Raw genomic sequence first — 21,511 nt, 5'->3', positions numbered from 1 at the left:
TTCTTTGCTGAGGTTCTTTTTACTCTTTGGCAGCCATTCTCATTATGGGCTATAGGCTATACTATGGCCTACTGTAGGACATATAAGTGTCTGTGTCACAGAATATGTGGTTTGATGGCTCTTAAATGCAAGCAGATTCATGCAGTATTACTATATAGTCCGTTCACACCTTGACTCGTCTGTGACATTGCCTTTAACCCCCCATACACGAGCCAAGGGGAAGTGTGTAGCTCTTGGAGTTTCCACACACTCTTGACTCTATGCTTATTCTCTGTGTTTTAAAGCAGCATCAGTCATTAGACTTGTTCTTCTGATTCAGGAAGAACAGAAGCAGTCAAAACTTTAAACTTCTGTGGCATTGTGTGACAAAACTGCACATTTTTTTGTGGCCTTTTATTGTCCCCAGAACAAGGTGCTCCTGTGTAATGAATATGTTGTTTAATCAGCTTTTTGATATGCCACACCGGTTAGGTGGATGGATTAACTTGGCAAAGGAGAAATGCTCACTAACAGGGATGTAAACAAATTTGTGTGTATGGAACATTTCTGGCATCTTTTTATTTCAGCTCATGAAAATGGGACCAAAACTTTACATGTTTCGTTTTACATTTTTGTTCAGCATATAAACACTTCCTCAAAGTTGTCTCATTTCAGTCTTACTTTAAAGCTCTGACAACATGTCCCTCTCTGTGTTTGGAAGGCTCATTACTTTGGCTGAGACGGCTCAGAGACTTCAGAGGTCTCAAAACACACTTTGTCTGAGTCTCAATTTCGAGTTTTCTCTCTGTTTTGTCTGTCTTCTGAGAGAAAGTCATTAGAGATTTGGTTCTGTATTTTGTTTTGACAGCCCTGTGTTTTCAAAGGGGTTGAGGGGGAGATGTTTCTATGCTAATCCACTCGCTACGGGATTGAGTTGTTGTTCAAATATGGGGGGCTTATAGTTGTCCTGTTTCACACATACATGTACAAGTGTGTGGTGTGAAATGCCATCGTTATACTTAAATTAATCTCGCTTGTTTGGCTTTTTACAGCAGAGCAACTAAGACTTTGGAAATATCAAAATGTGAAACTAACCTTCACATAAATGTTGGCTTATCTGAGACAGAACATAGAGCTGTGAGCGAAATGGAAATAATTGACTCATTGCCAGTTCAGCTGCCTTGATGTCCAGGGTCCTTAAACTCTGTCACCGTACTCGTCATGATGAGCTGTTTGATTCGAATGGGAACCACACAGAGCAGCACATTTTTTAAATTTAATATTTTTTTAATATATTTTTTTTTACTGTATGATAAATAATGAGGAAATCTAGTCTAAAACCATTATCTCAAACTATCGGCCACATGAATTAGAATCGTGACACTGGGAGAAACTAATGATGCACTGTATGAAAATGGGATTCAGTCCAGTGTAATATCTTTGATCTCCAGTGGAATCTCTTTGATCTCTCTCTCTCTGTGTGTCTCTCTCGTATGTATGTGTGTATGTGTGTATGTACGTATGTGTGTATGTGTGTATGTATGTGTGTATGTATGTGTGTATGTATGTATATTTCAACAAGTGTGTGTAGTTCAACAAGTGTGTGTAGTTCAACAAGTGTGTGCGTATATGAGCAACGCTCCCCTCCTTAAATGCCTCGCTGATGAAACTCCCCATGATTATTTATAAATGAAGGAGCCAGGCTCTGCTCCCAGCTTTACAATGCCTCATTTCCGCAGGAACATATTTAGGTCTGATACTAGCAAGCTCAATTGACATGGGCATCGATCCAGTCAATGCATCCGTGATCCTTGTAGATCTCAGTCTAGTCTTGGCATTGGATCTGTAGATTTTAGATGCACGTATGGTCTAAGTTTCAAATACGTTCATTTGTCCAAGTAGCATGTCCCTCCCTGTGCATATGTTCTTGGCTGTTCTGTATGCATGTTGACCCTCGGTCTGTTTTGGTTGGGTAGCAGCCTGTGCTGTTTGAGGTTGCAGCGGAGACCCGTGGTCTTGACATGGCTGCTGCCTGTGGAGGTTAGCAGGCATTGCTAGTAGGGAGAGGGATGAGACGGGTAGCAGCAGCTTGGAAAGAAAGCTCTTGGGACGAAGAAGAGTAGCAAGCGTGTTGGTATTCCTAGATGTTGCATTTGGACCGACACACTGACCAACAAGGCAGCTTAAAAATGGTCAAAATCATATTTTTTTCTTTTACGTTTCAACATTCGTGCAGGGTTGGGAGGCAGACGGGAGCAAGGGTGTGAGTATGGCAGATGTGTGGGGAGGTACTGTAATTTTGGGGAGAAGATGGGAGAGATGTGCGCTCATTCACGCTCTGTCTGGATGCTTTTCTCCAGTTATTTTAGATTTTGTTTTTGCGTCAACCTCGAGGGCTCATCTGTGCTTTTCTTTGTCTTGGATTTTGTCTCTGTGTTGTTGTTGTTGCAATTCCTTCCTGGTACCTTGGGGAGAAGTGTAACAAGTAGAACATATGTCCTGACGTGACCTCTCCATTGGAACACGTCTATGGCTCCTGACATAAAGATGGCTTTATTGGACAGTTTGACAGTATAGACAGCCACAATAGGTAAACAATATGGGGTCTAATAGTCATCACTTGTTTGAGCCCATCCAAGTAATTGTCTCATTGTTTTACCTACATTATGCTCAGGAGTGACAGTTTCTGGGCTCATATTTATAAAGTATCTCAGAGCAGAAGTGCTGATCTAGGATCAGCTTTGCCCTTTTAAAACAACATGTATAAGATTACACGGACAAGGGGGTACTGATTCTACATCAGCTCTAATGCTCTGAGACGCTTTATAAATATGGTCAATGAGCAAGCTCATATCTGATCCAGGATCCGTTTCTATGGATATTTCTCAGGGTTGGAGAGGCAGACGGCGCAGCTCTTTTCCCTCTGTGCTGATCAACATGCCACGCTGTGAATTCACCCTGCTTCTGTTTTATCTCTCGGTATCCAAACAGATTGTACGTTTCTGCTGTATGAACTAGTGTTTTCAGTATCTGTCATGTGCTCTGAGGCTGATCCATTCTCTGTTTTGGAATTAGTTGAAACTGGAGCAGCTGTTTAAGTGAGCAATTCCCGAGACAACAAAAGAACTCGCTCAGGACTAATGGAGAAGTTTGTTTTTTTTCCTCCGGCTGACTGAACATTTCATTTTCATCTTATTTACCACAACAAAGTTGACATCTCACTGTGTTTCCAAGGATCTAATTATTCAGCATGTGAAACCAAGGGGAACAGAGCAGGGAAAAAAAGCACGTGGGCTCGTGATGTGCTGAAAAGGTGAAACCAGGACACGTCCATTATATCAAAAGGTCAGCATAGAAGTGTGATGTTGGCCCTCTTCACCTGCGATGGGCGAGGGACGGGACCAGCGATCGGGGGATGTCATGGCATTTGGTGGAGGATGAGAAGGACGGAGGTGGGTGTTGAATAGACCTAAAAGGTTAGTCTGCTCAAGTCAAGGGAAAAAAAAAAAAAAAAAAAAAAAGTTGGCCTTTTTGAAGTGAGAGCATGAGCAAACTTTCCCCCTATCCCAGCTCTCCGCCCACACACTCCCCCGATGCCTGGAGAGAGAGAAAGGGAGAAAGGAGATGGTGTGGATCAAACACACCATCATGTATCATGTGAAAGCCAGCCGAGGGGGAGAAGGAGTAGGGGAGAGGTAGGGAGGAGAGCGAGAGAGAGCACTTTACTTGAACTCCTCTCTCTCTTAGTCACGCACTAGACTGGGGTCTTACCAACACCACAGCGCATGTCTCATCTTCAGCAGGGCAACTCTGCCTCTGCACGACATTCTCTCAGCACAACAAGTCGTCAGGAAAGGAGGCTGAAGGAGCTTTAACTGAATATCGCTCCAAAGGTATAATTGTGGGGGGGGGGGTTTCTATTTGTAGTACTCTGCAACGGTGACGCGGTGGGTAGAAACTCTGCTTCAGGACTTTGTGGACACCTGGTGGGTTAGATCTGTGTGTCTCTAGGTCGGTGTCTCTTTCACACATACACAAAAGCCTACTGGAGATGAGCTCCAGCTGCACTGAGAGCAAGCCTGTATCTTCTCAACCATGCAACGTAAGTGAGGGTGTTTAAAGGTTGTGTGTGTGTGTGTGTGTGTGTGTGTGTGTGTGTGTGTGTGTGTGTGTGTGTGTGTGTGTGTGTGTGTGTGTGTGTGTGTGTGTGTGTGTGTGTGTGTGTGTGTGTGTGTGTGTGTGTGTTATGCCTGAGAGTGTTAGGTCATGTGTGCATTTACCAAGTAATGGTTCATTCTGTTTGTATAAGGCATTGCAGGCTGTCATTTCCTGCTCCTAACAACCGTATTCTGTTCTACATTCAGTGACATTTTTGGTGACATTAGGTGGCAGTCTGTCACGTGTCAGATGCACACTGTCCATGGTTAGAGAACAAAATAAAAATAGGGAGACGGAGGAGATGCTTCTACACCTGCATTGCTTGCTGTTTGGGGGTTTTAGGCTGTGTTTCTGTACAGCACTTTGAGATATCAGCTGATGTACGAAGGGCTATATAAATAAATTTGATTTGAAGACAGTGTTTGTTGCCCACTGGAGCACTTTCCTGCATTATACAATGGGCTCTTTTTTTCTTCTTCCCCGAGTTACTGCAGGAGATCTTCTTTTTAACCTTTTTAACGGACGACACAACCCTGTCCACGTTCACTGCAACATCTCAACTATACCGAAGCCTTGTCAAGGCATTGTGAGTCCGGGCAGCGCTGAAGGGCACTATAAGCTGTTGGAAGGAATCAGGCGGTGCTCTCTCAGGGAAATTCTCCGAGGCATACCTCCACCCCCTGCGTGTCGCTGAACCATCATTACAAGGAAGGAAAGCGTAAACCGGTGCATGGAACAATGGAATTGGTTGCGTTCCCTGCCTGGTATTTACATATTCCTATTTAATGGGTCCTTCTGTGTCCTATGGCTCTGCTCCTATGGGTCCGTATCTACTCTCTGAATAATGAATGGGACTTTATGTAGTGCTTGGATTAGCAATGAAAATAAGACAATGCAAAAGCAAGTCCTCTTCTACATTTACATTACATTTAAGTCATTTAGCAGACGCTCTTATCCAGAGCGACTTACAGAGCGACTCTTCTAATTGTGGATGTGTCCAATGTTGTGACAATAAGGAGGGGATCGGTATGAGAAAATGGACACTGATTATCTGGGTTCTCCAGACAATGTCAGGCATAACACCCTTCAGTGATAGATGTTATGACATCCGTGTATGTGTACAATTGTTTTTGAATATTTTGTTTATCCAGGAAGTCCCATTGAGGTCGGAAGTAGTTCTGTTAGGGTGACTGTATTACCGCCACACCAGTCATGAAGGCAGTCTGACTCCACGTGACCTTTAAGTCGCTGTAATTAGGCTTCTCCAAGCTCTGATGCTGCTACTGGTCATATCTTAACTTGCTAGGCTGGTACTGTCCCTCTAATCAGTCTGACATTGATGCAAAAGTATTTGAAAATCTAATCAAACACTGCATGAGAGCCCATGAGCTCATGTTGCGTAACATTTCTATAGGATATGCAATTGAGGGAGAAAAACAGAGTGATTGCCTCTACTAAAAAGAGGACTCCGTCTTTCTATAGGCCTACTATATTTATTTCTCAACTTTCCTAATATTAAGCACATTGTTTATCTTTACAACAGGAATATAGCCTACCTGGCTGGCATGAAAATGAGCCACGGGAAAAGCGTCCTCCATTCACTATTTAAGTGCATAGACAACATGTATTTTTGTATTCCTTTGACCCTGTTTCGAAACCGGTGCATGATAATGGTCCATTCGAAATCATAACTAATTTCATCCATATAGTATATGTTTTATTTATTTTTTCACCTTTATTTAACCAGGTAGGCTAGTTGAGAACAAGTTCTCATTTACAACTGCGACCTGGCCAAGATGATAAAGCAAAGTGACAAAAACAACAACACAGATTTACACATGGAATAAACAAACATGTAGTCAATAACACAATCGAAAAGTCTATATACAGTGTGTGCAAATGAGGTAGGAAAAGTGAGGTAAGGCTGTAAATAGGCCATGGTGGCGAAGTAATTACAATATAGCAATTAAACCCTGGAATGGTAGAATGTGCAGAAGATGAATGTGCAAGTAGAGATACTGGGGGTGCTAAGGAGCAAGATAAATAAATACAGTATGGGGATGAGGTAGCTTGGATGGGCTATTTACAGATGGGATATGTACAGGTGCAGTGATCTGTGAGCTGCTCTGACAGCTGTTGCTTAAAGCTAGTGAGGGAGATATGAGTCTCCAGCTTTAGTGATCCTTGCAGTTTGCTCTCGTCATTGGCAGTAGAGAACCGGAAGGAGAGGCGGCCGAAGGAAGAACTGGCCTTGGGGGTGACCAGTGAGATATACCTGCTGGAGCGTGTCGCCATGGTGACCAGTGAGCTGAGACAAGGCGGGGCTCCACCCAGCAGAGACCCTTAGATGACCTGGAGCCAGTGGGCCTGGCGAATGTAAAGACACCACTAAATTAAGAATAGTCTGATGTGTGACAATATTAGTTTAGCACTTATCACAGCTTGCCCTTTTTTTGCAACATTTTCAAATCCTAGTCGCACACCTCATGTAGCCTAGCCCATAGACCTACAGTTGAAGTCGGAAGTTTACATACACCTTAGCCAAATACATTTAAACTCAGTTTTTCACAATTCCTGACATTTAATCCTAGTACAAATTCCCTGTCTTAGGTCAGTTAGGATCAGCACTTTGTTTTAAGAATGTGAAATGTCAGAATAATAGTAGAGATAATGATTTATTTCAGTTTTTATTTATTTCATCACATTCCCAGTGGGTCAGAAGTGTACATACTAAATTAGTATTTGGTAGAATTGCCTTTAAAATTGTTTAACTTGGGTCAAACGTTTCAGGTAGCCTTCCACAAGCTTCCCACAATAAGTTGGGTGAATTTTGGCCCATTCCTCCTGACAGAGCTGGTGTAAACTGAGTCAGGTTTGTAGGCCACAACTTTGGAAGTATACTTGGTGTCATTGTCCATTTGGAAGACCCATTTGCGACCAAGCTTTAACTTCCTGACTGATGTCTTGAGATGTTGCTTCAATATATCCACATAATTTTCCATCCTCATGAAGTGCACCATATTCTTATTAAATACTGTTTTCTTTACATAGTTGAATGTGCTGACAACAAAATCACACAAAAATTATCAATGGAAATCAAATTTATCAACCTATGGAGGTCTGGATTTGGAGTCACACTCAAAATTAAAGTGGAAACCACACTACAGGCTGATCCAACTTTGATATAATGTCCTTAAAACAAGTCAAAATGAGGCTCAGTAGTGTGTGTGGCCTCCACGTGCCTGTATGACCTCCCTACAATGCCTGGTCATGCTCCTGATGAGGTGGCGGATGATCTCCTGAGGGATCTCCTCCCAGACCTGGACTAAAGCATCCGTCAACTCCTGGACAGTCTGTGGTGCAACGTGGCCTACGCCGCCGGTTTCGAGTGATCACTTTTATGCTCAATATAGCCACGTCATATGCGCACTGTAATGGGAAAAATCCTTTCAATTTTTGTGGAGGCCTGGAGATGCTAAAAGTATTTATGTTAATTAATGGTCAATTACTGTGAGACCTGGGTCTTTTGCATGACAATAACCTGCTGACAAAATTTAATGACCACAACAGCCCTACTCAGGAGACCTCATTTACCAGGGAGACGTTGTCACTGTTATGTCAGACCATGTTAACCTAAGTCTAACAGTTTCTCTGTTGTTCCTGCAGCACCCAGCAGGGTTGGAGGCCATCAGCCCCAGTGAGGAGGTGACTGACATGGAGGACAATGAGGAAGAGGACCTGGGAGTGCTGGATGACCAGCGGAGCATCATCCTGCACCTCCTCTCCCAGCTCAAACTGGGCATGGACCTCACCCGGGTAAGACAGCCAACGCTCTCTGCTCTCTCCATGTCTTTTCCTTGGAATGTTAGAGCTGGTATGGCCAACACAATGTTTACTGGTTCACTGACTGAATAGGAATGGAATGTCTTGATTCCTGGTTTAGGAAGTACAGATTACAGTTTTGTACTGGTATGTCCATTTCAATAACCTGCTCAGTTGAATATGATCATCAATGGCATCAAAACAGTCATGGAAGGACAATTTAAAAAGCTTTTGGACTTACAATTTGTAAGTCGCTCTGGATAAGAGCGTCTGCTAAATGACTTAAATGTAAATGTAAATGATGACTAGTGCCGTTCCCTATCAGCACTAGTGAAGTGTCTCCCTCGTGTAGTTTAACGGTCGCCTCCCGCCCTGTTTACCAGGTGGTGCTGCCCACGTTCATCCTGGAGAAACGCTCCCTGCTGGAGATGTACGCTAACTTCATGGCCCACCCGGACATGTTCCTGTCCATCACGGCTGGAGCCACGGCGGAGGACCGCATCGTACGCTTCGTGGAGTACTACCTTACCGCCTTCCACGAGGGACGCAAAGGAGCTGTGGCCAAGAAGCCCTACAACCCGGCACTGGGCGAAACCTTCCACTGTTCCTGGGAGGTGCCTCGGGACAGAGTGAGGCCCCTCAGGTCTCAGGGCCCCAGGGAACCAGCCTCCAGGGTCCCCAACAACACCCAACCGCAGGACGGTCCGTCGGGGAGCGAGTGTTACCGCGTTCGCTTCATGGCCGAGCAGGTGTCCCACCACCCGCCTGTCTCAGGGTTCTACTGCGAGTGCCCAGAGAGGAGGATGTGTGTCAATGCCCACGTGTGGACGAGGAGCAAGTTCATGGGCATGTCCATTGGTGTGTCCATGATAGGGGAAGGTGAGTGAAAATATGCGCTTCCGGGTTCGTTGAGGCTCAGCTAAAAGCTGACACCATAAGTACATGACTGAGTTCAAATCATACACTTTTCTTAAGCTTATGCTCGTGTTTTGGGATATACATGGAGATACAGTTGGTGTCAGTTTGAATGGCATTGGCAACGCGCATGTTCCTGCCACCTGAGGAGCTGTGTTTTTCTGCCATCTATTTCCTGTGTTTGAGGGGTGTCAAACACCCATGAAATGGTCTCAATGGAATACATTGTCTTTCCGTTGCAGCTATGAGAAGGCTAAAGGTTAGTGTGGGACTAAACACATCGTCTCCACACTTACATCACAAGAAAGAGAAGAGAGACGACTTTATTTTGATGGTCTTCTTCTTTTTTTTGTGGAATTGAAAAAAGTTATTATTTTACAAATTAGATGCGCTGAAATCAAAAAAACTTGTGAAAATGAAGACTCGGATTAGAGTTATATTATTTCTCAAACAATGTAAAGTATGTATGGAGAGGAGTAATCTAGAGCCAAGCGTGTTGATTTTCAATCTGAGGGTATCCTGCACTTGTTGAATTATGCAACAGAACGTGACTAATGAATGAGGCAGTCTAGACAGAGCAGGTACAGTAAGGCCTAGACAGAGCAGGTGAGTGCAGGATGGCCTAGACAGAGCAGGTACAGGAAGGCCTAGACAGAGCAGGTGAGTACAGGAAGGCCTAGACAGAGCAGGTGAGTGCAGGATGGCCTAGACAGAGCAGGTGAGTACAGGATGGCCTAGACAGAGCAGGTGAGTGCAGGATGGCCTAGACAGAGCAGGTACAGGATGGCCTAGACAGAGCAGGTGCAGGATGGCCTAGACAGAGCAGGTGAGTACAGGATGGCCTAGACAGAGCAGGTGAGTACAGGAAGGCCTAGACAGAGCAGGTGAGTACAGGATGGCCTAGACAGAGCAGGTGAGTGCAGGATGGCCTAGACAGAGCAGGTGAGTACAGGATGGCCTAGACAGAGCAGGTACAGGATGGCCTAGACAGAGCAGGTGAGTGCAGTAAGGCCTAGACAGAGCAGGTGAACAGGATGGCCTAGACAGAGCAGGTGAGTAGACAGAGCAGGTACAGGATGGCCTAGACAGAGCAGGTGAGTGCAGGAAGGCCTAGACAGAGCAGGTGAGTACAGGAAGGCCTAGACAGAGCAGGTGAGTGCAGGAAGGCCTAGACAGAGCAGGTGAGTGCAGGAAGGCCTAGACAGAGCAGGTGAGTGCAGGAAGGCCTAGACAGAGCAGGTGAGTACAGGATGGCCTAGACAGAGCAGGTACAGGATGGCCTAGACAGAGCAGGTGAGTGCAGGATGGCCTAGATAGAGCAGGTACAGGATGGCCTAGACAGAGCAGGTGAGTGCAGTAAGGCCTAGACAGAGCAGGTGAGTGCAGGAAGGCCTAGACAGAGCAGGTACAGGATGGCCTGCAGGTACAGGATGGCCTAGACAGAGCAGGTGAGTGCAGGAAGGCCTAGACAGAGCAGGTGAGTACAGGATGGCCTAGACAGAGCAGGTGAGTGCAGGATGGCCTAGACAGAGCAGGTGAGTACAGGATGGCCTAGACAGAGCAGGTGAGTGCAGGAAGGCCTAGACAGAGCAGGTGAGTACAGGATGGCCTAGACAGAGCAGGTGAGTACAGGAAGGCCTAGACAGAGCAGGTGAGTACAGGATGGCCTAGACAGAGCAGGTGAGTGCAGGAAGGCCTAGACAGAGCAGGTGAGTACAGGATGGCCTAGACAGAGCAGGTACAGGATGGCCTAGACAGAGCAGGTGAGTGCAGTAAGGCCTAGACAGAGCAGGTGAGTGCAGGAATGCCTAGACAGAGCAGGTGAGTGCAGGAATGCCTAGACAGAGCAGGTGAGTACAGGATAGGCCTAGACAGAGCAGGTGAGTGCAGGATGGCCTAGACAGAGCAGGTGAGTGCAGGATGGCCTAGACAGAGCAGGTACAGGATGGCCTAGACAGAGCAGGTGAGTGCAGTAAGGCCTAGACAGAGCAGGTGAGTGCAGGAATGCCTAGACAGAGCAGGTGAGTGCAGGATGGCCTAGACAGAGCAGGTGAGTACAGGATGGCCTAGACAGAGCAGGTACAGTAAGGTCTAGACAGAGCAGGTGAGTGCAGGAATGCCTAGACAGAGCAGGTGAGTACAGTAAGGCCTAGACAGAGCAGGTGAGTACAGGATGGCCTAGACAGAGCAGGTACAGGATGGCCAGAGCAGGTGAGTGCAGGAAGACAGAGCAGGTGAGTGCAGTAAGGCCTAGACAGAGCAGGTGAGTGCAGGAATGCCTAGACAGAGCAGGTGAGTGCAGGAATGCCTAGACAGAGCAGGTGAGTACAGTAAGGCCTAGACAGAGCAGGTGAGTACAGGATAGCCTAGACAGAGCAGGTACAGGATGGCCTAGACAGAGCAGGTGAGTGCAGGAAGGCCTAGACAGAGCAGGTGAGTGCAGGAATGCCTAGACAGAGCAGGTGAGTACAGGATGGCCTAGACAGAGCAGGTACAGGATGGCCTAGACAGAGCAGGTAGTGCAGGATGGCCTAGACAGAGCAGGTGAGTGCAGGAAGGCCTAGACAGAGCAGTGAGTGCAGGAATGCCTAGACAGAGCAGGTGAGTGCAGGAATGCCTAGACAGAGCAGGTGAGTACAGTAAGGCCTAGACAGAGCAGGTGAGTACAGGATAGCCTAGACAGAGCAGGTACAGGATGGCCTAGACAGAGCAGGTGAGTGCAGGAAGGCCTAGACAGAGCAGGTGAGTGCAGGAATGCCTAGACAGAGCAGGTGAGTACAGTAAGGCCTAGACAGAGCAGGTGAGTACAGGATGGCCTAGACAGAGCAGGTACAGGATGGCCTAGACAGAGCAGGTGAGTGCAGTAAGGCCTAGACAGAGCAGGTGAGTGCAGGAATGCCTAGACAGAGCAGGTGAGTGCAGGAATGCCTAGACAGAGCAGGTGAGTACAGTAAGGCCTAGACAGAGCAGGTGAGTACAGGATAGCCTAGACAGAGCAGGTGTACAGGATGGCCTAGACAGAGCAGTGAGTGCAGGAAGGCCTAGACAGAGCAGGTGAGTGCAGGAAGGCCTAGACAGAGCAGGTGAGTGCAGGAAGGCCTAGACAGAGCAGGTGAGTGCAGGATGGCCTAGACAGAGCAGGTGAGTGCAGGATGGCCTAGACAGAGCAGGTGAGTGCAGGAAGGCCTAGACAGAGCAGGTGAGTGCAGGAAGGCCTAGACAGAGCAGGTGAGTGCAGGAAGGCCTAGACAGAGCAGGTGAGTGCAGGAAGGCCTAGACAGAGCAGGTGAGTGCAGGATGGCCTAGACAGAGCAGGTGAGTGCAGGAAGGCCTAGACAGAGCAGGTGAGTGCAGGAAGGCCTAGACAGAGCAGGTGAGTGCAGGAAGGCCTAGACAGAGCAGGTGAGTGCAGGAAGGCCTAGACAGAGCAGGTGAGTGCAGGAAGGCCTAGACAGAGCAGGTGAGTACAGGAAGGCCTAGACAGAGCAGGTGAGTGCAGGATGGCCTAGACAGAGCAGGTACAGGATGGCCTAGACAGAGCAGGTGAGTGCAGGAAGGCCTAGACAGAGCAGGTGAGTGCAGGATGGCCTAGACAGAGCAGGTGAGTGCAGGAAGGCCTAGACAGAGCAGGTGAGTGCAGGAAGGCCTAGACAGAGCAGGTGAGTGCAGGAAGGCCTAGACAGAGCAGGTGAGTGCAGGAAGGCCTAGACAGAGCAGGTGAGTGCAGGAAGGCCTAGACAGAGCAGGTGAGTGCAGGAAGGCCTAGACAGAGCAGGTGAGTGCAGGAAGGCCTAGACAGAGCAGGTGAGTGCAGGAAGGCCTAGACAGAGCAGGTGAGTGCAGGAAGGCCTAGACAGAGCAGGTGAGTGCAGGAAGGCCTAGACAGAGCAGGTGAGTGCAGGAAGGCCTAGACAGAGCAGGTGAGTACAGGAAGGCCTAGACAGAGCAGGTGAGTGCAGGAAGGCCTAGACAGAGCAGGTACAGGATGGCCTAGACAGAGCAGGTGAGTGCAGGATGGCCTAGACAGAGCAGGTGAGTGCAGGAAGGCCTAGACAGAGCAGGTGCAAAATCAATACCAATGTATTTATGCAAATTAGAGTACTATTATTTATTATTTTAACACAATATTTAAAAAATCCCCGATACCTTTAGAGGGAAAAAAAGTGAGATTTGTTCAGTAACTGTTATTCCTGAATTCCCACAAATCCTTGAGCTCCATAAATGATTTGCCCCTGACAGGAAAATGTTTTATGTGCTTTTAATGGAGCTCAAGGATTTGTGGAGTATCTGAATTAGAATTGTTTTTAAAACCTTTCAACAGTGGGTGATTACAGCAGCCAGTTTTTACTCTCGTACTGTACCTACCCATTGTGCATAGTCCTATGGAAGGGTATGCAAGTTCTCTGATGACAATCAATACATGAGTCCTCTATCTGCCCTCTTGACGCCACAATGTAGGCCTTTCTGAACGAGTCACAGAATACAGGAAGCCCTTGAACAGAATAGACTGAATCTGTATACATGTTATACTGATTCACCACGGCCAGAAAATATTCTCAGGCGTAACTTTTTTCAATGCCTAGTCATACCACAGTTTTTGTGCATTCACTTTGGGATTGCTTTTGAAGAACAATGGTGACCCTCTCACATTTAGAGGCCTGTGTGGTTTGGCATCTTTTGAGTATTGTGCCTCTCATGAAAATATAATACTTTTTTTTTAAGTGGACGATATATTGTGCTGCATTGATTGGTGCTGATTAAGATGATGTCTGATGGCGAGGTAAGCATGTGTCAATCTGCTCCTGCTGTGATTTGCGGTGGCGGTGGGTTGTCATGGACAGCACGGTGGGTTGTCATGGACAGCACGGTGGGTTGTCATGGACAGCACGGTGGGTTGTCATGGACAGCACGGCGGGTTGTCATGGACAGCACGGCGGGTTGTCATGGACAGCACGGCGGGTTGTCATGGACAGCACGGCGGGTTGTCATGGACAGCACGGCGGGTTGTCATGTACAGCACGGCGGGTTGTCATGTACAGCACGGTGGGTTGTCATGGACAGCACGGTGGGTTGTCATGGACAGCACGGTGGGTTGTCATGTACAGCACGGTGGGTTGTCATGGACAGCACGGTGGGTTGTCATGGACAGCACGGTGGGTTGTCATGGACAGCACGGTGGGTTGTCATGTACAGCACGGTGGGTTGTCATGTACAGCACGGTGGGTTGTCATGTACAGCACGGTGGGTTGTCATGGACAGCACGGCGGGTTGTCATGGACAGCACGGCGGGTTGTCATGGACAGCACGGCGGGTTGTCATGGAGAGCACGGCGGGTTGTCATGGACAGCACGGCGGGTTGTCATGGAGAGCACGGCGGGTTGTCATGGAGAGCACGGCGGGTTGTCATGGACAGCACGGCGGGTTGTCATGGACAGCACGGCGGGTTGTCATGGAGAGCACGGCGGGTTGTCATGGAGAGCACGGCGGGTTGTCATGGACAGCACGGCGGGTTGTCATGGAGAGCACGGTGGGTTGTCATGGACAGCACGGTTGGTCAATGTGGGGGTTTAGCTAAAAACAGGATCAATTGTGTCTACTGACGGTATTATAAATGCCCGATTGTTATGCCTTTATGCTCTCGACCAAAGACTGTATTCATTCAGTGACATTGGATATATAGTACAGCACTTTGCATACACAGTATGAAGAGTTGGACAAGGTAAGACCAAAGGGTCGAGGAGAGGGCTCGATTGTGAAGGAAATGTTTCCCACTTGAAATATAGCCAAACGAGTGTATGCCAGCCCAGTCATGTGATGAACATCCACATGATTTCTCTCCTGACTCAATTAGAGTGTTTTCACATACAGATCTCATTCCTCGTTAAAGTGAACTCTGGTGGTAAAATAAAGCAAAACAACTAAGTTGTCGTTGTGTTCACACTTCCCTTGCCTTTGAATGAGGACTCAACTCTTTTTGACAGTTCACTTCACCTATTTTGTGGGCCGAGTCCTCTTTGCAGTCACATTGCTCTGTTTAGAAAGGAACCCAGATCTTTTTCCAACATTCACGCAATGCACTCTGGGTTTTTCTAAAGTGCAAGGACAAGCTATTCCATCAGAATGTGTTATCGGACAGCTAGATACACCATATACCAACTTACATTTTGGAAGTTAATAGATTGCATTTAGTTAATCAGAAGATACTATTAACATGTAAATATTGGTAACAGAATAAATAGCAGAAGAATAACTGCAGATTAAATAATGCTGTAATGGGAAATTCTACACCCAATGTAGGCTACCGTCCCCTTAAGAGCTGGAATGGATTTTGTACCCTATGTTGTGATTCTCACCAAATATGTTGTCGTCTTTTCACCCTTATCCAACCCCCACAATCGAATAAACAGCTTGTGAAGCTCTCTTGGAATTTTTGTGTATCCTTGACGGTGACTAATCAATGTCTAACCAAAAACAACTGTCATCTTCTCTCTACTTTGGCACTAATGTCAGAGGGTTTATTTATTGCAGTAGTCTAATGCGTGGTGCAAGAATAATGACAAGCAAACCAGGGGAGCTCGACAAGCAAACCGGACCGTGAAATTCAAGCGAACCGAACTCGGACCACCTCTTGAGATGGTCTCAGTTTGGTTCGCTTTGGGGTCTCTTTTGAGGGGTCTGGTTTCCTTTGCAGTATTCAAAATTGGCTTAAAGGGACCAAGTGTGAAAACACCCTTATACTATTTAGCAATAATATGTATTTTATTGTATTTATTTAACCCTTATTTTACCAGGTAAATTGGCTGAGAGCACAGTGTCATTTACAGCAACGACCTGGGGAATAGTTACAGGGGAGAGGAGGGGGATGAATGAGCCAATTGTAAGCTGGGGATGATTAGGTGACCGTGATGGTTTGAGGGTCAGATTTTAAGAATGTAGTCAGGACACCGGGGTTAACACCCCTACTCTTATGATAAGTACCATGGGATCTTTTGTGACCACAGAGAGTCAGGACACCGGGGTCAACACCCCTACTCTTATGATAAGTACCACAGGATCTTTTGTGACCACAGAGAGTCAGGACACCGGGGTCAACACCCCTACTCTTATGATAAGTACCACAGGATCTTTTGTGACCACAGAGAGTCAGGACACTGGGGTTAGCACCCCTACTCTTATGATAAGTGCCACGGGATCTTTTGTGACCACAGAGAGTCAGAGCACCCGTTTAACATCCCATCCGTCCCATTCGGGAGGAGTCAGACTGCTCATAAGATGGCATTGAATGGATGCTAATTCCATTCCATACACTATGCTTCACTGTGCTTCCCTATGGTTCACTGTGTTTCCCTATGGTTCACTATGCTTCCCTATACTTCACTATGGTTCACTGTGCTTCCCTATGGTTCACTGTGTTTCCCTATGGTTCACTGTGCTTCCCTATGGTTCACTGTGTTTCCCTATGGTTCACTGTGTTTCCCTATGGTTCACTGTGTTTCCCTATGGTTCACTGTGCTTCCCTATGGTTCACTGTGTTTCCCTATGGTTCACTGTGTTTCCCTATGGTTCACTGTGCTTCCCTATGGTTCACTGTGTTTCACTGTGCTTCCCTATGGTTCACTGTGTTTCCCTATGGTTCACTGTGTTTCCCTATGGTTCACTGTGTTTCCCTATGGTTCACTGTGTTTCCCTATGGTTCACTGTGTTTCACTGTGCTTCCCTATGGTTCACTGTGTTTCACTGTGCTTCCCTATGGTTCACTGTGTTTCCTATGGTTCACTGTGCTTCCCTATGGTTCACTGTGTTTCACTATGTTTCACTGTACTTCCCTATGGTTCCCTATGCTTCACTGTGTTTCACTGTGCTTCCCTATGGTTCACTGTGTTTCCCTATGGTTCACTGTGCTTCCCTATGGTTCACTGTGCTTCCCTATGGTTCACTGTGTTTCCCTATGGTTCACTGTGTTTCCCTATGGTTCACTGTGTTTCCCTATGGTTCACTGTGCTTCCCTATGGTTCACTGTGTAACCCTAACCATAATCCAAACCATAAATATACTCCTCTAGGATGAAAGATACAGTATCTCCAGACCATAAATATACTCCTCTAGGATGAAAGATACAGTATCTCCAGACCATAAATATACTCCTCTAGGATGAAAGATGCAGTATCTCCAGACCATAAATATACTCCTCTAGGATGAAATATACAGTATCTCCAGACCATAAATATAGTCCTCTAGGATGAAAGATACAGTATCTCCAGACCATAAATATACTCCTCTAGGATGAAAGATACAGTATCTCCAGACCATAAATATACTCCTCAAGGATGAAAGATACAGTATCTCCAGACCATAAATATAGTCCTCTAGGATGAAATATACAGTATCTCCAGACCATAAATATACTCCTCTAGGATGAAATATACAGTATCTCCAGACCATAAATATACTCCTCTAGGATGAAATATACAGTATCTCCAGACCATAAATATACTCCTCTAGGATGAAATATACAGTATCTCCAGACCATAAATATACTCCTCTAGGATTAAATATATAGTATCTCCAGACCATAAATATACTCCTCTAGGATTAAATATACAGTATCTCCAGACCATAAATATACTCCGAAAGGATGAAAGATACAGTATCTCCAGACCATAAATATAGTCCTCTAGGATGAAAGATACAGTATCTCCAGACCATAAATATACTCCTCTAGGATGAAAGATACAGTATCTCCAGACCATAAATATACTCCTCTAGGATGAAAGATACAGTATCTCCAGACCATAAATATACTCCTCTAGGATGAAATATACAGTATCTCCAGACCATAAATATACTCCTCTAGGATTAAAGATACAGTATCTCCAGACCATAAATATACTCCTCTAGGATGAAAGATACAGACCATAAATATATCTATCTCCAGACCATAAATATACTCCTCTAGGATGAAAGATGCAGTATCTCCAGACCATAAATATACTCCTCTAGGATGAAATATACAGTATCTCCAGACCATAAATATAGTCCTCTAGGATGAAAGATACAGTATCTCCAGACCATAAATATACTCCTCTAGGATGAAAGATACAGTATCTCCAGACCATAAATATACTCCTCTAGGATGAAAGATACAGTATCTTGCAAAGGATGTTTTCCACGTACAGTATTTCCCTTCTAGTCTCTGCAAAATCTTCTGCACTATTCTACGGAATGTACAGTTTTATTAGACATTGGTGTAAATTAGTGACTGGCGCTTGGCTATTTAGTATACACTAGTATAGCCAGGTCCCAGATCTGTTTGTGCTATCATGTCAACTCCCTGTCAGTTGTCACTCATTGTCTTGAACAATAGTTGGAAGAGGTGGCAACCGTAGAACCAGTGAGATGCTGACCTTTATCTGGTCTGGCTCTTTGAGTCACTTTACCTCTACATTACCTTGACTAACCTGTACCCCCGCACATAGTCTCGGCACCAGTACCCCCTGTATACAGCCTCCTTATTGTTATGTCATTTTGTTACTTTTTATTTCATTTTCTACTTTAGTTCATTTAGTAAATATTTTCTTAACTCTAACTCTATTTCTTGAACTGCATTGATGGTTAAAACCTCTTGCGACAAGCAATCCCGGATCCGGGATCGTAATCATAGCCTCAAATGAATTAGCATAACGCAGCGGACATAAATACCCCTAGTAACTTTTCCTATTCATGAAAATCGCAAATGAAATTAAATAAATATATTCAAACACAAGCTTAGCCTTTTGTTAACAACACTGTCATCTCAGATTTTCAAAATATGCATTACAGCCAACGCTAGACAAGCATTTGTGTAAGTTTATCATGGCATAATGCTATGCTAGGCTCTGCTGGCAGCAGGCAACATTTTCACGAAAATTAAATCATTCACCTTTGAAGAACTTCGGATACTTTCACTCAGGAGACTCCCAGTTAGATAGCAAATGTTCCTTTCTTCCAAAAATATTATTTTTTGTTGGCGAAATAGCTCCCGTTTGTTCATCATGCTTGGCTGAGAAATCGACCGGAAAATGCTACCACTACAACGCCAAACTTTTTTCAAAATGAACTCCATAATATCGACAGAAACAAGGCAAACGTTGTTTAGGATCCATCCTCAAGGTGTTTTTAACATATCTATTCGATAATATATCCGTCGAGGCAATTGGTTTCTCATAAGAAGCGATTGTATTTTACGCAAGATTTTCTGCGGGAGACACCATGTGACCACTTGCTATATATGGTCCCTTACGGCTATTCTTCAATGGAAATGCGTAAAAAGACGGCACAATGCTGTAGACACCTTGGGGAATACGTGGAAAATGTAAGCTCATTTGTAGCTCATTCACAGCCATATAAGGAGTCATTGGCATGAGGCGGTTTCAAAAAATGCGGCATTTCCTGGTTGGATTTTTATCTGGGTTTCGCCTGTAACATCAGTTCTGTGGCACTCACAGACAATATCATTGCAGTTTTGGAAACGTCAGTGTTTTCTTTCCAAAGCTGTCAATTATATGCATAGTCGAGCATCTTTTCGTGACAAAATATCTTGTTTAAAACAAACTTTTTTCATCCAAAAATGTTAATAGCGCCCCCTAATGCATAACTGGTTTTAAGGACTTGTAAAGTAAGAATTTCACAGTAATCGTATTCGGGCAGCATGTGACAAATTTGATTTGATATTTCCCCCTCTGCTCCCCAGGGACCTTATGCCTCCTGGAGCATGACGAGGAGTATGTGTTCACTCTGCCCTGTGCCTACGCCCGCTCCATCCTCACCGTGCCATGGGTGGAGCTGGGTGGCAAAGTCACCATCAACTGTGCCAAGAGTGGATACTCTGCCACCGTCACATTCCACACCAAGCCTTTCTATGGAGGGAAGGTACACAGGTGGGTCTGTGTGTGTGTGTGTGTGTGTGTGTGTGTGTGTGAGAGCGAGCGAGAGATTGCTTTGGCAATGTAAACATACTGTATGTTTCCCATGCCAATAAAGCCCATTGAATTGAGAGAGGATTTGAATGCTCTGTATTGAAATGATTTGAACGTCATCATTTCAAATGTTATTTGTGCCCAATATAACTAAATGCTAAATACTCATTTTGCTGTACTTTTATTGTAATTAAGAATAGAATGTTTTTAAACACTTCTACTATATTAATGGGGATACTACCGTGATTATGGATAATCATGAATGAATCGTGAGAAAGTTAGTGTAAATAAGAATAGAATATGTTTGATATTTTATGCCTCTAAGTGGCTCAAATGCACCATTCATTTCTATTGGGCAAAAGGTCATCTGAAACACAACCAAAACAAATGCATCCAACAAGTTTGTAGAGTCACAAGTTTGATGTAGTCATTGCGTGCTAGGAATATGGGACATATACTTATATAAGTGAATTTGGGGGGGATGGGGGGACTATGTACAAAAAGTGCTGTAATTTCTAAACGGTTCACCCAATTACGTATGAAAATACCCTCAAATTAAAGCGGACAGTCTTTAACCTCATAGACTCGATATTGCTATGGCTGTACAATGTATCATAAGAGTAATGTTGAGCAATGATGGGCGGCCACTAAGTACATCTTCTGAACATGCCTGCTATGTGTTCCTCTCAGGGTGACCGCAGAGGTCAAACACAACCCAACCAATACCATTGTGTGCAAGGCCCAGGGGGAGTGGAACGGAACCCTGGAGTTCACCTATAGCAGCGGGGAGACCAAAGTGATTGACACAGCCAAACTGCCAATCGTCAAGAAGAAGCTCCGGCCTGTGGAGAAGCAGGGACGGAACGAGTCCAGGTAAGATGCTCCTAGGTCCAAGGTGCTGTACTTTTGGTCCCTTAATGGACCAGGGGTGGTATTCATTACACACCAAACGGAAGTAAGCAGGACTGAAACGAGGAGGGACTCCCTGGACTTGGCGTATACAGAACAATAGCTATCTTGTCAGCTGCGTGGTGGGTTTGTTAAGTACATTTTCTTTGTGTTTGTGTAGGCGGTTATGGCAGCATGTCACAAAGTCACTGAAGGAGGGGAACATTGACGAGGCCACGGAACAAAAGCGGCGTCTGGAGGAGCGCCAGAGAGGGGAGGAGAGGCAGAGAGCTGCAGTCAACTCGCCCTGGACACCCAAATATTTCAGTAAAAAGGTACGGCTACAGGAGGGAGTTGAGCCAGGGTTCAATATAAAACCAGGGTTTGAGCTGGGGCTATTATGTTCAACACTATCCCCAAACTTTCCTCGTTGAACCCATGAGGTGCTGGAGCTCGGCTCCACCTGGCTCTCCCTTTGACTTAACCTAACACAGCTGGAGTTAAAGAGCGGCGTTTCCACACGGTTTTCGGAGGAAGCTAGGTTGAATTAGCTGTGTCCCTGAAAACTGGATACATCCGGTTGTTGGTACTAGGAGGTCGACCGATTATGATTTTTACACCGATACCGATTACTGGATTTCTTTTAGCTAAATATGCAGGTTTAAAAATACTTCTGTGTATTGATGTTAAGAAAGGCATTGATGTTTATGGTTAGGTACACATTGGAGCAACGATACGCACCGCATCAATTATATGCAACGCAGGACACGCTAGATAAACTAGTAATATCATCA

General features: G+C 45.5%; 1 protein-coding gene and 1 long non-coding RNA gene across 3 annotated transcripts in view; both read left to right on the top strand.

Moving 5' to 3' along the window:
- The window catches only part of LOC118399142 (oxysterol-binding protein-related protein 10-like), a 138,446-nt gene that overhangs the window by 115,064 nt on the left and 1,871 nt on the right, over nt 1–21,511 (top strand). For both annotated transcript variants that reach the window (XR_004828774.2, XM_035794966.2), the window contains exons 8-12: nt 7,804–7,953; nt 8,343–8,838; nt 19,604–19,790; nt 20,520–20,702; nt 20,899–21,052. Coding sequence is in view for 1 of the 2 variants with exons in the window: in XM_035794966.2 (XP_035650859.2) it covers nt 7,804–7,953; nt 8,343–8,838; nt 19,604–19,790; nt 20,520–20,702; nt 20,899–21,052 (1,170 nt within the window). In the remaining variant the exon portion in view is untranslated. The remainder of the gene's footprint in view (nt 1–7,803; nt 7,954–8,342; nt 8,839–19,603; nt 19,791–20,519; nt 20,703–20,898; nt 21,053–21,511) is intronic.
- On the top strand, nt 12,011–13,648 carry LOC127909827 (uncharacterized). The gene is made up of 3 exons (XR_008072456.1): nt 12,011–12,106; nt 12,393–12,446; nt 12,853–13,648. It is a non-coding gene; the product is annotated as an uncharacterized LOC127909827 (long non-coding RNA).

Source organism: Oncorhynchus keta, chromosome 20 (genome assembly GCF_023373465.1).
Source record: "Oncorhynchus keta strain PuntledgeMale-10-30-2019 chromosome 20, Oket_V2, whole genome shotgun sequence".
NCBI classification, from domain to species: Eukaryota; Metazoa; Chordata; class Actinopteri; order Salmoniformes; family Salmonidae; genus Oncorhynchus; species Oncorhynchus keta.
This window is presented reverse-complemented; position numbering and strand designations above follow the sequence as displayed.